This window comes from Nestor notabilis, unplaced genomic scaffold (genome assembly GCF_000696875.1).
Source record: "Nestor notabilis isolate BGI_N333 unplaced genomic scaffold, ASM69687v1 scaffold4371, whole genome shotgun sequence".
NCBI classification, from domain to species: Eukaryota; Metazoa; Chordata; class Aves; order Psittaciformes; family Psittacidae; genus Nestor; species Nestor notabilis.
In genome coordinates this window covers 16,517-33,801 of record NW_009914097.1, presented here as the reverse complement: position 1 = coordinate 33,801, position 17,285 = coordinate 16,517, and the positions used below count along the sequence as shown (strand labels likewise).

The window sequence follows — 17,285 nt, the reverse complement described above, 5'->3', positions numbered from 1 at the left end:
AATGAGGCGCGGCTCTGCCGTAGAGCTCTTCCACACTGTGTATTCCTGTCATAAGTAATTATGGTGTGCACATAGGCCGCTCTGTTTCCCGTTGATGGCATCCTGTGTTGAAGGGAACTAATTAATAAAAGCGTTCTGTAGTTGGCTTGTTTATTCCCCTGTAATTCCCTCTTTCCCGTATTTGCCATCTGCCCCCTCAGGGAAATCGCTGAGGAGCAGGGATGTGCCTGGCCGATGGCTGGGCTTTCTAAAAATGATCCTCTGTCGGAAGAAGTTCTGGCTCAGCCTTTTGGCTTTCAGTCTAGTAGTGCAGAAGGGCTTCTGTTACTGCCCCTGTGAAGACGGTGCTTTCCTTATTTTGGCAACTGGTTTGTGTGCAGGGTCTGAGTAATGGCCTGAAATTTACAGATGACAGATGTTTGCTATTTTGGTTAAGGGTTTGTGTGCTGCTGCTTGAAGCTTAGCTGTGCTTTGGAAGGTGAGATGTGAAAAGCCAAAAAATTGTGCTTCTGGTAGATACTGTGTGGATTTGAGTCTGTCTGCCTCTGCCTGCTTTATGCGAGATTAGTCTCTGCTGAGGAGTAAATGAGGGCTGCATCTGTTGTGGGTGCTTTACGTTGATGTTCCTGAGTGGTGTCATTGTTCTTATTTGAATTTCAGTTTTGCTTGGAGGTTCCTAATACAGTAGTAAATTTGCAGTTGATCTTTTATTTTACAATACTGTGTTAATTTGCTGTTGTCAGTTGTATTGTCTTAAGTATGTCTTCAAACTCAGGCAACTTCAATGTGTGGACAAGTGCAGAAGATTAAATTAATGGAGGCTAAGAAAGTGTAAAATCCAATCTGCATGTGAAGGTTGGTATGACTTAGGATTTTGTCCTAAGCCTTCAGAAATGCTAAATTCTGTCCTGCATCCAGTCGTGTCATAAGACTTCAGTATGATCTTGAACAAGTTGGTAGCATGCTTCTTAAACAGAACTGATGTAAACTGTTTATCAAAGTTTATTCTAACTTTTATGAGGTACTCATCTGCTTCAGCAGGTGCTATGTGATGTTAGTTACTAGCTATTTGAAGGAGGGTATATTGTCTAGTTTTATGCTCTTGGCAAGATAACAAGCCACCACATGTTGGCTTGCAATAAAAGGCTTTCTATCCTTTTTCATATCGTTGCATGTTCTTCATCCCTTGTGCGTCGGCACTTGCTTTACAAATGCCACAGCTGTTTTTTTCTGCCAAGAATGTATTGGATTCAGAGTGAGAATAGGATGTAAAAGTGAAAAGCAGTATGAAGCTCATTGATAGCACCAAAAATCACTTCTGTGATAAACATGCCATAATGTTTTGAAAGTTAATTTGAAACTGACCTCACTTAACACATGCTAGCTGGAGTGAACTAGGAGGAAATTAGTTGTAATAGGATTCTGCGAAATACTGCATCCATCAGTGGGCAATAGATGTAAATTTCCTTCAGTGTAGAAATACCAAGAAGCTTTACAGAGCATGGTGCTGTTGTAGTCCTTTTGTGAAGTAACTTAGAATGCATGCATCAGCTGCTGCTTATGCTGGTAATCTTTCTAGCACCCTTTTTGGTACATGTAATTGTAGTAACTTTTCAGAAATGCCTGTTACAGGAGGAAATGGCAACAGTGCAGTGTTTTGAATTTGGCATGTGTCTTTATTACGTATTGGTGATTAGAAAATTGCACTAGACGATGCTGTATGTTAGTGATTCCTAAAAGCTGGCTTTCTGTGTATTGCTTTTTAAGAAATTCAGTTTACTGCTGGTGGATATTTTTAGGCCTCTTACATCTGCATTTGTACATGGTGTCTAAAATTGCTCAAATTTGACCAAACCTGGTAAAATTCCTGTTTTGAGAAATTGGTAGCTTATTTCAAAAGAGCTGTACTGATCCCTGTTTGGTCAGCTGACTTTAACTTTAGATGAAGTGGAGAACATTGTTTGCTGGTCATCTTCCAGTTGCTGCCATGCATTTCACTGTGCAGAGGCTTTCTAAGCACCTCCTCCCATGTAGATCTTTTCCTTTAATCATATGAAGCTATAAAGCCCCTAAACATAGTTCAGTTGTACTGGGTTCAAGACGACTAATTTTTTTTTTTTTTTCCCATGTGGTGTAACTGAGTAAGCCCTAAAATCCTGGCTGGAAGAGGATTGGGAGTTTTCTTGTTCATCCAAATTGACAGTTACGCTTATAGGATATAAGGCTTAACTGCAGGCTGTCTGACATAGCAAAACAATTGCCGCTGGTCAGTAGCGAATGCAGAAGCAGCTGGTTGGACAATGATGTTTCATCTGCCATTCTGGTGTGTGCAGAATTGTCTTTAAATACGTTCTGTTTAACCAGACAATAGAGAGATTCTGTAATGAAGTGATCAAGACCTGCTGTACTCTTTGTTTCTGAAAGAAGCCAATCTGGTCTGGTTTGTTTTCCTCAAAGTCCTAATTTCAGTCACTGCAGTCATAGCTGGTCCATTGTATTTTTACATAACACTGTCAGAACATATGTAGTAAAAGCAGTAAATTTTCACTGGTGCTTTTAACTTTGTGAGCGTGGCAGTATGCAGACAGCAGGCTGAAGTAACAAAAAATACATCATTGCAGATTTGTTCAAAACTGCTGAGGAAGCGGTGTGAGAACAAACAGATTTGGGCATGATTTAGGACTAGTGGAGAGATTCCTCGTGTGGGGTGTAGTGTTGGGGTTTGCTGCGGATGTTGTGTACGGAAAAAATACTTTCTTTTCAGAAAACAAATGTGATCCAAGTAGTAAATGTTAATTAAAAAAATGCATATGGGAGGGACCTCTGCAACACCTTTTTGATGGTCTGGCTGTTTTTGAGATGTGCTTATTTGCTCCCTATGCCTCAATTTCCTAAATGTTGTTAAATAACAATGTTAAGCTGAGCAACTTGAAATCAGTTTTGTTTATAGAAGTTACTATCAACCAGCCAGAACTGAATAACAAAATTCCTAGTTACTCCCTCTCATTGTCCTTTATTTTTACTTGCATATGCTGATGTGCTCTGAACTTGTACAACTTGATGTAGTTTTACGTACCAAGCGTTGATGTCAAATTCTTAGAAAGTGATTGAGTACTCAACATAACTAAACTTGGTAGTCTTAATTAATTTAAAAATGCATTTTGATGTGCTTAACTGTTTTTTTTTTTTTTTTTTTTTTCCTGCTTAGTAGGTGTTCTGTAAGCTGAATCTACTGCTGTTTAGTAGCTGGAGTAGTGTACCACAGAAATAACGTTGATTCTCTTTCTCAGCTGTCAGTAAGCTTTCCTCTTTGAGGTCACTTTTAAGTGGAATATGTAAATTATTCACCAGAATATTTTACCACTTGTGAAATAAATTTTCAAATCAACATTAGATTTATTCTGTCTATAGAATAAACTGTCAGCTTAGTTATTAAACAGTAGCTTCTTTTGACAATAGGAAATACTAATTTTTCTCCTGGGTTAATTTTTACCAGCTTTTTTTCTTTCCTCTATTGGTTCTCTGGTTGCACAAGCATTAGTTTTCTCATCTGGAGAAGTTGTAGAGTGTGATGCCAGTAGGTAGTCTGGTTTAGATGACTTCGGAGTTTCAGTAAAACATACGAAATGATGCATTGTATTGTAAAACAGACTCGTGATTTCTCCTAAACTAACAGCTGGAGATCTTTAGCTTGGTGGAATGCTGTTCAGACTTTACTTACTCTTTCTTGAACAAACTCTTATTATTGATCCCTTCAGAGTAAGAGTTGAATTTGCTACAACTGTAATATATATAATGAATTTCCATCTATGACAAAATGGTGATGGTTAACAGAATTAGAACTTTTTGTTTTGTTTTTGTTGGCTTGTGGGGTTTTTTTTGTGTGGGGTGTTTTTTTCTGTGTTTCTTTGTGGATTTTTTTTTTTTTTTACAACTTCTCTCACTTGTTTTTGTAATTCTAGGAAACTCTGCAAAGGATTGTCTCTACTCTAGCAAACAAGAATGATGAAATTCACAACTTCATTGACATCCTGAACCACACAATAAAGAATGTTCAGGTATGTGTGTGTATATACATATGTTAAGACTCATAAGTGGTAGTTGAGAGGGGAGCAGTTTTGTTTCCAGTTTTGTCAGTTTCAAATTGGTTAGGTAATGTGTAAGGCTACAACAGTGAAGTTTAAAATACGTATTCGTATTGGATAGAAAAACATTTTGCCTTTTATGTCTGTCTCTAGTACAAAGGCATGATGGTTTTGCTTTTCATGTGAAAAGCTATAGTAGGATTTGATCTGTGTGGAAGAGAGAATATGGATTTTGATGCAAGATCTCCAAATCCTGTTATTTGGAAGTAGTCTATCTCATTTTTTTCCAGTCTGCTGTGCAGACTCATAAATGAGACCATATACATGATACTTGTGGGAAAAAATCTGTGCTCTTTCTCTTTTCAGTAGCTGTAAATTCTGGGCTTAAGTTAGACCTAATTTTTAGAGCATCTACACTAGGATAAGGTTTTGCTTCCCTTAGCCTGTCAATAAACTGTAATTTGTTTTGTGTTTAAAGCTGAGCCAAGTTAACAGCAGAAATGGAAATCATCCAAGAGATCTTTAAGATGGCTTCTTGAGTGCAGCTTTTAGTACTGAATGAAGCCATTTTATGTGGAACTGTATAACTACCTCCTTAAAAACATCTAGCAATCTGTGTATATGTAGAGGAGAGAGGGAAGTCACGGCCTTTTGGCATGGAACAAGGTTGCCAAGTATGTTGGTTCTGTGCAAGTGTCCTGGGATTTGCATGGATTTCAGTCTTCAGTGTCCTGATGTAAAGTTTGGTTAGTAGGTGTCCATCATTCCTAATGTTTCTTCCCTCTTGATAAGGTGGGGAGCAGCGACAAAGTATCCAGTGATTATGGCAAAGCATGTTCAGGCAAACAGTGTGACTTACAGTCTAAAAGCCTAGCCTGCACTGTTTCCAATACAAATTGCATCAGTTTCAATTCTCTTCTCAGGTGAACTCTTCTAGTGCAATCAGTGAGTTGGATGAAGAATTTGATCGTCTGTATTCTGTATTGTGTGAGATGAGTGGGACTATGGCCAACACTATTCGGCAAGAGGCGGCTCATAAAATTCAGGCTCTGCAGGTAACTGTATAACTACATCTGCAAATTCTTGCAGCTGAATAGAAGCAGTTTTAAAGTGCTATTTTAAACTTCAACTGAAAGTGAGATTTTTTGGTAGTGTTTCAAGAAATGCAGAAAGTGCAATGTAAATGTTTTCTTTGATACAAGTACTTCTCTGGTCCTTTCTTCTTGGGTACTTAATGGTGTCTAGTGTGTTTATGTTCTCCAGGTTATTATATAGAAAGGAAGTGGTCTTAGCTGTAGAGGTTACAGGTGGAGAGTGGCTGCATGAGGGCAGGACTTAGATTTGTGTTTACCTTCAAACTAATGAACACCTTCTGGGCTGAAGTTGGTGTCTTTCTCCAGTTTGGAATACTAGCATCTGAACCTGTATGCATGCCAGAGTGATTTACTTGGGCTTGAACTTGGAGAATCACATCAGGTATCTTAAGCACGAAGTCTGGTCTCCTTTGGACTGAACTGTCTGCTCCACTATTTAACATGAAGGAAATTGTATATGCACACTGAAAGACATATGGGAATTGCTTGGGAAGAGGTTATGCTGGTGCCCACTATTAAACCTACTGTGTGAGTTTTGGCAGCTTGCAGTTTTATAGTTTCATGAAGAATCATCTTTGTGATGGGTTTCAGAGAGGAATGGAAAACGTTAACTTTCTGAAACATGTATAAAGTCTTTCCCTCTCCCTCCCCCCCACCCAGTAGCATGTAGCAAGCTGGCTCTAGCTTCTAAGCAGAAGTTGTTTCTCCAGCATTTTTCTTTAAACGATCCTAGTTGTGGCATTCTGCTGTCTAGCTCTTTTTGCTTATGCAGAGGAGTAAGGATGATATTTGTTCCTGAAAAACTTCCCCTTCTCATGTGTAGTCAGTTTAAAGAAGTCGTAAAGGCAGTTTCCTGAAACTTATTCCACAGGCTTCTTTATATAAGGTCTGTGTATGTCCATACGGAAAAGTCTGGGTGTAAAACATTCCAGAACTTCTCAGGGCACAATTTAAGTTAGGCACCTATGTGCACTTTTTAACCTCCAATTTTATCTTTCTCCCCAAATGTCTATTCTAAGTCCTTCTGAAGTTTCTCAACAGACAGAGGTCTACCCGTATCCAGGCATGCTTACGACTTAAATGCTTAAAGAATGAACAACGAACAGCTCACAGGTGAAATTCAGCTGGGGCATGTATCAATTTTTCTACCTTCTGGTAAAGAAAACCTAGAGTTAATCTTGCAAGTAATTATTCTGGAACTGAAAACTATTTGATAGTTACTCGTCTGGCAGCCTTACTCTTGATGATTGTAATTTTGTGTTAATATCTGAAATATAATCTACTTTGATCAAGCTCAGGTGTGTTTGAACCTAATTCTTCTGAAAGCTTGCTAACGTGGTACAGCTGTATCAAGAATTGGTGCCCAGTATCTGTGTTGGACAGCTGAGCTGCTGCTTCGACAGAAGAGGATGAAGACAAGTGGAATGTTATGTATCACTGACACAGTTGTTAAGTGCCTTGCCTGTTCTTCAGCTGAGGCTGTTCTCTAACTAGGGGCCCAGAGGACATTCTCTTTACTTCATGACAGACCAAGCTTCCTCTAAATAAGGCACTGCAAGAGTGTTTTTCGCAACATTCAATCTACCAAACCAAACTAATAGATGAAAACTATTGCATTGAATGTATTAATTCAAGCCATTATCTTTGGCTGGAACTGAAAATTAGCTTTGTGTGAAGAAACTTCAGTGAGATATAAACATCCTGTTTAAAGGAATGGGCTTGCTTAGTTTATTGTCCTTGTGTCCTTAGTTTATTGTGCTTGTGCTGTAATTAGTCTTCTGTAGTTGACAAGATGTTCTTGTGAAGAATAAGCTGTAACTTACAATACTGGGGCTACATGTGGTGGAAAAGGGTGAGGATTTAATATTTAGACTGATTGCTCCAAAATAATTCCCTTGGAAGTAAGGCTGAAAATTGGAAATTTTCCTTAAGCCTTTGAAAATATTGTTATATTTTGGGGCGGTGTATTTAATAACACTAAAGTATTTGTTTTTAACTCTGAAATGCAGATGCAGCTTGGATGCTAATGGAAGCATCCAGTTCCTGTGTCATTCCTGCAAATCTATTTGAAAATGCCTTTGGTGTTTGCTTCTCTCCTTTGAGGTGTTTGTCTGGGATGTTTTGGGAGTGTCATGGTGTATCTGAGTGTCAGCACTGGATATCCTTAAAAGAGGAGAGCAGCTGTAGTAGCTGAATGACAGCTTGCATTAATGGCGTGCTTCAGAAGTTATCTGGAAACCGTGTACTAACTTCTAGCTGTTGGACTGTTTCCTTGCTGCTGTTTTATCTCTGAACAGTAAATCCGAGGGGCAACTAGCCCAGGTCAACTCACCACAATTACCAGAACTAGTTACATGTCTGAAGTACTTGAGACAGGTCTATTCTTGAAGTTGGTGCACCTGTTAGTTGCTTTTGAGGCAGTGATGACCTTAGAGCAAGCTGTGTTTCCTGAAGTGTTTTAAAGAAAAAGAATTACTTGCTATTGACTTGCTCTGAGATACTACAGTAAGTATCACATGAGTAGAAAACTAACTGTAGGTTGTCAACCACAGTGAAGTTCTAGTTAATGCGGTGTGTCAAATAGCCTTGATTAGAAAAGGTATTAAGCTGTTAAAGAGGAATGGCAAAGCCATGTTGTTCTAGTACTGGTAGTTTATAAATGGGTTTTTTAATGTGAATACATCTAATTACTTTTGCTTTCTGTTTTTGCTTCAGGATCAGCTTAGCCAATGTCGTAATGCCCTAGAGAGTTCTGAAGAGCTGCTGGAGCTTGCTACTCAGTCACTGGACATAAAGGACCCTGTGGAGTTCTTAAAGGTAGAAAACATTGAATGAATGTGTGTAAGCAGATGTTGGTATTTGTCTCAGTCTGAAATACCCTTGCCTTACTGTACTGGACCCTGCAAGCTTACCAGGAATATGGAGAATAAGAATAGAGAAGCATATGAAAGTACAGTTAATGCTCTGTTGAGGAGGCAGAGTCAGGCATTATTGTCTTGAGTCTTTATACAGTCTCTTAATAAAATAAGTGAGATGGGTTTTTTTTCTTAATTTAGAGTGATGGGGAAGGGAAAAGAGTGACTTCACATAGGCAACAGTCAGTGTTAAGCAAACTTTCACTGATGCTAGGTAAGTGAACCCAGGAAGTGAGGGTAAAATGAATCTCTCAAACTGTACCAAGATGTACGAAGTGTGTGATGGCCAGAACTCAAAGCTGTGGCAGGTGACCCATCAGTTGCCTGGTACTCTTGCATGACAGTTGCAGAGAGTCACTTGCTTTGCAGCTCTGCAGGCGACTAACAAGACAACACTTCACAACAGAAGAAAAGCCAATTGCCCTGTCACTAAAGAAGGTAGTTACTGCTGCATCCAAGAAAAGGTGGTTGGTGACAGTAGTAGGTGACTCTGCTTTGAAAGGCACAGAGTCAACTATCTGTCAGCCTGGCTGAGGTGCCTCATGGGGGAGATGTGTTGCCTACTGGGAGTTTGGATTACAGATGTTGTGGAGAGGCTGCGCAGTGTAGTTAGTCCCACTATTACCCACTTCTAGTGAGTGCCAGTGATACAGCTAGCAACAGTCTACAGAACATTAAGAAAGACTACAGAACCCTGGAAAAGGTGGTAAGGGGCTCTGGAGCTCAGATAGTTTTCTCATTGATTCTCCAGGTCAAAGGAGAGGGCACTGAAGAGGTGAATCTGGCAGGTTAACAGATGGTTAAGAGGGGTGGTGCCATGGTCAGGCTTCTGGTTACTTAGACCATGGGACTTCCTTTGGGAAGCTGGGTCTATTGGGGACTGATGGAGTCTACCTGACAAGGAGGAGAAGAGCATCTTTGGTAGGAGACTTGTCAGGCTGGTGAAGGCAGCTTTAAACTAGATTTGTTGGGGGAGGGGGGATTGATCCATCCCAAAACTACCAGTCATATGCCAGCACCTGCAGTGAATGCTTGGAGCAGTGCAGGGCTACTTCAACCACTGCAGCCAATGAGTCAGCTTTATTGGAGCTTGGCTCCGATGCCTCTATACAGATGTGCATAGTATGGGGAATAAACAAGAGAAATTAGAGGTGTGTGCATGTCCATGGGGATATAATAATCATTGGCATCATGGATGTGTGGTGGCATGGCTCCTATGACTGGAGTGTCGGAATGGAAGGTTACAGGCTTCTTGGGAAAGACAGTCCAGGGATTATAGCCCTTTATGTCAATGAGCAGATGGAGTGTGTCGAACTCTGCTTGGGGATGGATTGATGAACCATCTGAAAGCTTATGGGCCAAGATTAAAGGGAGGGCAGTGACAGGGCATATCACTGTGGAGGATAAGGGGGCTGGAGAAAGTTGGGACTGTTCAGCCTGGAGAAGAGAAGGCTCTGGGGAGACCTCATAGCAGCCTTCCAGTATCTGAAGTGGGGCTTACAAGGATGCTGGGGAGGGACTTTTCATCAGGGACTGTAGCAATAGGACATGGGGTAATGGATTCACACTTAAACGGAGGAGATTTAGGTAAGATGTAAGGAAGAGGTTCTTTACTGTGAGAGTGGTGGGACACTGAAACAGGCTGTCAAGGAAGTTGTGAATGCTCCATCCCTGGTAGTGTTCAGGGCCAGTCTGGAGAAGGCCTTGGCCACATGGTCTAATGGAGGATGTTCCTGCATGGCAGGGGGTTGGAACTAGATGATCTTTGAGGTCCTTTCCAACCTAAAATGTTCTATGAATGAATGTAGCTGCAGCTGTCTGTGGATGACAAGCTGTTTGTTTTGCAGAACTTTATGCAACCTGTGAGTCTTTCATTTGCAACCCTGAACTCTCTAGCTGTACTGAAAGATCCTATGAAACTGAATGCAGGGCAAGTCTTCCTCTGTTCTGCAACCTTCTAATGCGTTTGTATGCTGTATAGGTGAGAGCCTGATTTTGGCCTCACATTGCAATTCCAATACAAATGTGTACTTTACCACAGTGGGTTTGTATCTAACTGGAAGAATATACTTACAAATTAGTGAAACAGTTCTACAAATATACTGACTCAGTACCCTAGGCTTACTAGCATAATCTTCTCATTAGTAGTGGGGCCAAATCCAAGACCCAGTTACTTTCGTCTTCATTTTAACAGGAACGAGGAACATAAGTCAATCTAAAAAAGTGGGGAGGAAAGCTGTCTTAATGTGTCAGTTATACATTCTGGCAACATGTTTGTATGCTGTTGTGCTTCCTGAGTGTCACCTTTGATTTATTTGCCTTGAAGTGTGACAGTTCCAAAACTGAGTATTTTTCTTAGCACTTAAGTTTGAGTTGTCCTTTCTGTCTTATCATACTGATGTGTAACACTTAAGTTAGATCTTGAGCACTAGGCAGAATGTAGCTTTGAATTTATTTTAAGTTGTTTCTTTTTAGATGTATCCAGTACATTTTAAAGTCAAATACATTTAGGAAAATTAGTTGAGTGTTTGCTGGGAGTTTCAAATTTGGTGTCTCGTATTTAAGATACTGAAATGTGATTCATTTAACTCTAAGATTTGAAACTTGTCTTACATTAGCTTACATTTGTAAATATGCCTTTGGATATGGCATTTTAAGGTAATATTGCCTTAGCTACTAGTTAGGTAAATCTATTTTTCTGCTAATGGGAATACCAAGTGTTCCTGGAACACAGGACAGCTTCAGCCTTGACTGTTTTTTATTGGCTGAAATTTTCTTCAGATCCTCCAGTAAATCAGTTCAGGAGAAACTAGCATAAGACTAAACTAAGATTACTTTAATTTTTTTTTCTGTGTTAGTTTTTTGGTGGCTTTATTTGCGGAATTGACTTACCGGAAAGTCAAAAGAACATGAATGCGAGCACACAGGAGTGTTAAGACAGGATGTGATTTGGCACTGCTGGGCAGCTCATCTGAGATGGGCTGATACTCATCATTGGCTGTAGCCTGGAAACAAACTAAATTCAAAGGAGTTAAGCCAGGCCTGTCTTGCAGAAGCCTGCTGAGTCCTGGCTACCACATATTCCACAAAGTGTAGTAGACGTTATGAAGAAGACCTTTATTTTAAAGTAGCTTTGGAAGATCAGCCAGTAGTTCCTACAGTAACATTGGTTTGTGGTAAAACAAAGCTAACTCTTCAGCTAAATTATTTCTAAACACTTTGGTTTTTTTCTGCTTCTGACCTTGGGAATATAAAGTTGGTTTTGTAGTAGGGACACAGGGACAATGCGATTTTTTTTAAATTTTTTTGGGTGTGCTTTGTATTTAATGAAAAAATTGGAATTCCTTCACTTTTGTTTGACTTTAAATTGGGAAGCTACCTGATGTTTCTTGTCTCCTCTTTGAAAAGGAACGGTTCAGCTGAATGGCAATTAGATCAAGTAGCAACTTCAACTCCGGGCATGGGTTCAACAGACCTAACTAAGCCATCACTACTTCAACAGTAATGTTTTATCTTAGGGTTGCAATTCCTCTTGGTTAAGGACAGAGATTTTGTCTTTCCAAATGCCAGTTAATGTTTATCTTTGAAATATGCCATCACCACTTCTGCATCTCCTTCAGTGGTATCATTTAATGCTAGGAAAACTACAGTCTGCGGTTTTGCATAGTGACATAAGGAGAGAGCCTTTTAGGGAGTATTTTTCAGAGGAAAAGTGAAAACAAGCCCTATTTTTTCTTTTTTTTTTTTTAAGTTTGTCAGAGGGTGTATACATGCATCCTGTGATGTGTACACAAACAGGTCAGGTATGATTACATGCCACTAATAAGCACTTCATATTTTAAAGAAAATACCGTAGTAGTTAAATTTTGCTGACTTAGTTGAGTAGGTCTTTCAAGATGTGTTGGAAATCAACTTAACAGATTAAGAGAAATCTGAAGAGACAGTCACACCCAGAAAGTTGAGTCATTTGGAATTAGTTTGGTGTGGTTCTTGGTATCAGGTTTTTCCTTGTAATACATTGTTGCAGTTCTAACCAATACTATTAATGTGCTTTACGAGAAAATTTATCTTAATGAAAATGTTAAACTCATTTTGATCTTCAAATCTGAGCAATACAGCTGAGATTCTTCTCAACCTTCTTGCATGTTACCATCATTGATACATGCATGGAAATACTAACTACTTTCTCTCTCTTCTCCCTGACATGCATCAAGGCTGGCAGAGATATCAAAGATAGGTACAGTACAAAGTCTATCGCTTTTGTGTCTTTGTATTAATCTTTTCCTTGAAAATGCGTTTATTTTGAAAGGGTCACAGTCAGCTTAAATCAAGTTAATTGGCTGTTTCCTAAGTGGTGTGATATTACAACTTCGAGAGAGCACTAAACTTCTATGCTTCTCATGTGTTTTTCATTGCTGATTGTTGGCCTTAGTAAAGAAAAAGATATTTTTCATGTAGGGAAGTAGAGCTCTGCAGTAGCCATTATTATTATGATGATGATATTACTATTATCATTATCATAATATTTCTATATTATTAATAATAAACTTATAATTTGTTATTGATACTTGATGGCTGCAATTTAATAATTTTTCAAGCTGACTCTGTCCCTTTAAATTATGAGAATCTTGTTGCTGTTTGATTCTTAATTATTTATGGACTTTTCTAGCTAATATCTCTTCTGAATATAAGAAGTCTGGTAGCTGCTGAAATATTTTGGGTGATGTCAGTGCCTTTTGTCAGGGAAATTGCTATTTCTACTAGTTTTAATTTGAACTGTGCCTTCAGACTGTTGTTTAGAAAGCAAAATATTACTGTTTCAAAAAAAAAATGCTAAGGCCATTTTTTCTTCATTTGGACGAATGATAATGACCTAGTGAGAGTCTTAAGCAGAAGTTAAAAAACTGTCTGAAGCTGACTGTTTGGTGTTCTCTTACTGCTAATGAGAGGATTATGCTTTCTTAAGGTGATTTTTACTCTACCTGTCTGGTCAAGCAGTGGAATCTGCTAGGCAGCTCATACTGAATTTCAGAATGTCAGCTCTGTCTTGGGAAATCAGCTGACCTGTTTTTTCCTAAGATGTTTGGTTTAGTGTCGTAATCGTCTTACATCCCAAAATCGTAATGCTTGTCACTTGACATGCCGATATCTTTAACACTCGGCTTCATATTTTCTTCCCCTTTTTCACTACCTGAATTTCTTGGTTTTCTTCATTCTTTAATATAATATACCTGTAGTTAGCACACAGTTTCTCTTACATACTAGTGAAGTACTTAATGTGTATTACTTCCTGTGAATTATTAGTTGTTCTAAGGGTGCCACAGATCTGTGGTGTAAATTTGAGAAAGTGCTTGCAGTGGACTTTGTTTAGTGGTGTGTGTATTACTTTGTAGTTAAGAATATACCTTTTTAAAGCAGGAGTTAGGAGCTGTCTTCAGACCTGCTGTCTGAATCAGTGTTACTCAGATTCTTCTGCATGGCCTGATGTGTTCATTGTTACAGAACTACACAAGAGAGAGACTTGTCCCTTTTTTTTTTTTTTTTTTTTTTTTTTTTTTGGTGATGTAATTGGTGGAGTCTCTTAGAAGTGTTCAGAGTAAGGACTGAGCTAAGATTTGGGAAGTGGAAATGGAAGCTGTGCTTTGGTGTATCTTGTAAGACTTATCAGATACTTGCATGTTGCAGAGCAATATGGTGTCTGCAACTTAAATATTTCTTCATCCTCTGGTAAGATCAGAGGTAGTTATGAAATTGGAATATTCAGCTTGTTCACTGCTATTTATAAATGCCTTCTGAGCAATATTTAATATGTGAAAATGCACTTTTGGAGGTAATGAGTGGATCTTGTTGACCAGAAAAGTCTTTGGGCGTTTTTAAACTAAAGGTTTAAGTTTCAGATTTCTAAGTACATAAAGTATGATCCTGCTTCTGCAGTGCTTTAGAAGTCTTGTACTTCTTGGTTTTGTGTGAAGTATGAGTTTTGATTTGTCACTTTTCCAAGCTTTTTCACTAGTAAAAGAAGTTTTTTGCTCACTTCCAGCATTTTCTTCTGTAGTCATATGAAAGAGTTGGGAGCTTGTACCATATTCTGAGACAGTCCCATTAGGAAAACTTTAAATTTTGGAGTCTGGGCTAATAGTAAACCGTTATCCTTCAGAAAAATGTTCTGGTGTAGTATTTTGGCTAACAGTTTGACATCAACAGTACAGATTATCTGCTGGTTTTGAAAATGGCTGTAGGACTCAATGTGAAATCCATTTTGCTAATGCTGCTTTCTTGACTTTAGAGTCACCGTGGCTTCAGCGTTCCGCCTTTCTCTGAAACCAAAGGTCAGTGATAGTATGACTCACTTGATGGTGGACTTCTCTATGGAAAGGCACATGCTCCAGGCTATAAAGTTTTTGCCAGGTAAAAACTGTATGTAGTGAGTTTGATTTGTTACTGCAGGCATAACTTACCATATTTAAACAAAAGAAAACCATACCTTTTGTACCCTAATGAGCAAATTTTTCAGGGTACCTGAACTTGTTCTTACTCATTGGATGTTAAGCTGAAGACCTTGAGAGTAAAAGTTTTCTAGTTTTATTGTGTTAATTTCTAAATAATATAGAATTTCAGAATATAACTGATCTCAGAAGTGAGAATGAGTCTTCCAGACTGTGTTTTCTCTTGAGTTGCCGGTTCTGTACTTCCTGAAGTTCTTAAGTTTCTCAGGACTACACCTGCTAGCTTGATGGCTAGTGACACTCTAAAGTCCTAGTCATCTGCAGTAATGTTAGTCATGGAACTGCAAGCTAATACATCCCTTAAAGAGTGATGATATAGTCTGAAATGCAAGCGAGGGACAATCTACTAGGGCAATGATACTACAATAATACAAAATGTGTATTGATGCATCTATTTGTTACTGCTGGAAAGTAAACTTAGGCGCACTATGTATCTTTCATGTCTTTTTATTCATACTGCTTTACCATTTCAACCACTTTGCCCTTGACTGTTACCAAGAATATATTGACAAGAATACTGCTGGCAGGGGTATAAATTGTTTCATCTCTAGGTCACTAATCCAAATCTGTTAAGGACTTGGCAGCTTCAGTTTACATTTCTGCACACTTATCTTGTATGCTGCAGATACAGTATGTGGTAGCAGGTGTAGTAGATGACCAGCATTATTCCTAGTGGTCAGCTAGTAGTCTCTAGGCAGAAATTCACCTTTTAGTCCTAGAGCAGTGATTGCCTCCCAGACTCTGTGTTTCACAGATAAGTGAACAAGGTAGGTAAGCGAACAAGGTAGGTAAGCCCTTAAACAGTGCACCTGTTTAACAGGAATGGGAGTGTAAAGATTTAACAGCAAACATGAGCAAAGTCTTGTATACAGATGAAGATATTATTTAGTATAACTCTCTTATAAGTGCATTTTCCTTATCAAATATGTAGGAGTTTATATTGTTTGGGCCTTTGATTTGTAAACAGGAAAACTAGCTGTCCGGTTATCAGTCTTGCTTTCTTCTACTGTAGTGCCAAGCTATCAAATTACTCTGACACTAAATACCAGCAGCTCACTGTTGCAGGCAAAATTGCACCAAGCACTGATAGACCTTCATAAATCAGGAAATACTAATGTACTAGTTTGGGAAGTTGGAAACAGGTTTGGTGGTGTGGTGGTGCAGGTATTTTAACATTGCTTGCCGGAATTATGCTGAAGACTTCTGTCTCTCCAAACACATGGATGGCTCTTTATCTGGTATCTTATACCATCACAAAAATAGTTGGGGTAGTTAGTTAAATTTCCAGGTATATGCTCTGAAATACTTCTCATCTTAACTTTGATTTTGCCTAAGAAGGGATCTTAGTAATACTATTCTCAAATTATTTTTGGATGACTTTGAAATTTGATGGTGAAGGCATGTGATTAACATTTGAGAATTTGTCATGGTTCAGCTGTGGCAGGCAGCTAAGCAACACACACTACTGCTTACTCACTACCCCCTGCCATGGTGGGATGGGGAAGAGAATAAGAAGGGTAAAAGTGAGAAAACCTGTGGGTTGAAATTCACCACTTGCCATTGGCAGGCAGGTGTTCAGCCATCTCCAGGAAAACAGGGCTCTATCAAGTGTAACAGTTACTTTGGAAGACAAAATGCCGTAACTCTGAAGGTTCTTCCCATTCTTCTTGTTCCTCCAGCTTTATATGCTGAGCATGATGTCATATGGTATGGAATATCCCTTTGGTTATTTGGGGTCAGCTGTCCCAGTTGTGTCCCCCCGCAGCACCTAGGCACGCCTAGCCTATTGGCTGGTGGACAGTGTGAGGAACAGAAAAGGCCTTGATGCTGCTCAGCAATAACTAAAACACCTGTGTTATCAAAACTGTAAAAAAGCATAGCACCATGCGACCTCTATGAAGAAATGTAACTTTGTCCCAGCCAAAACCAGTATGGATTTGAATATGTCGTCTATTCAGTCTCTTCTGTGCTGCCCCTTTGTCCAAAAATTTTTTAAACCTCTACCACCAGTTTCAGTGTAATCCCTCCTTGGCTTAAATTGCAGGGATGTGAGGGGTAAAAAGCTGCGTTTCAGTAGTGCTGTGTTAAAATACGTGAACAGATCATGAAGGGAAGGTGTGGAAAGATGTGAAATGGTATGCAGAAAGCAAAGTACACTTCCTGCTTCTAGTGGACGTCATAGCTTCTTCCTGCTGTAGCTAGAAGGTGTTGGTATCTGGGTGATAAAATTACACATCTCTAAAAGAGTCAACCATAATTAATGTGATGCTGATTGTCATCAGTCATTGTGGAGGGGAATCATGGCTGACAATCTCTTCAAGAACTAGTTGTTTCAGATGCATAAAGGCAGTTGTAATTAGGACTTGGTCACTGGGACGTAACTGCAGAAAACAGTTAAGGGTTTGTATGTTATGAGAAAGAATGATTTTTGACAACTTGCAGGTCTGTCAGTTGCACAGATGCATCAATATTGTAGTTTTGATGTTCCTGCTTGAGACATTGATTTGCAGGCCACTTTTTTTATCTATTCCAAGCTTTTGTGAATGGTGAAATGAAGGAAAAGCTTTTGCAGATCCTTCATCCAAAACCTGCAAGCAATAAAACATCTTTTTATTTCCTCCAGCAAAAGTCTTCCTTGACTGTACATGGGACAATACAGAGAGTATCTAAATGCCTTCTTTTGAA

At 39.1% G+C, this 17,285-nt stretch overlaps 1 protein-coding gene across 1 annotated transcript in view; it reads left to right on the top strand.

The window, feature by feature from the left end:
* The first annotated feature begins 814 nt into the window (after nt 1-814).
* The window catches only part of FSD1L (fibronectin type III and SPRY domain containing 1-like), a 28,699-nt gene continuing 12,228 nt past the window's right edge, over nt 815-17,285 (top strand). Inside the window, exons 1-6 of the mRNA XM_010023474.1 lie at nt 815-829; nt 3,963-4,058; nt 5,009-5,140; nt 7,895-7,996; nt 12,309-12,331; nt 14,381-14,502. Of these exons, the coding sequence (XP_010021776.1) occupies nt 815-829; nt 3,963-4,058; nt 5,009-5,140; nt 7,895-7,996; nt 12,309-12,331; nt 14,381-14,502 (490 nt within the window). The remainder of the gene's footprint in view (nt 830-3,962; nt 4,059-5,008; nt 5,141-7,894; nt 7,997-12,308; nt 12,332-14,380; nt 14,503-17,285) is intronic.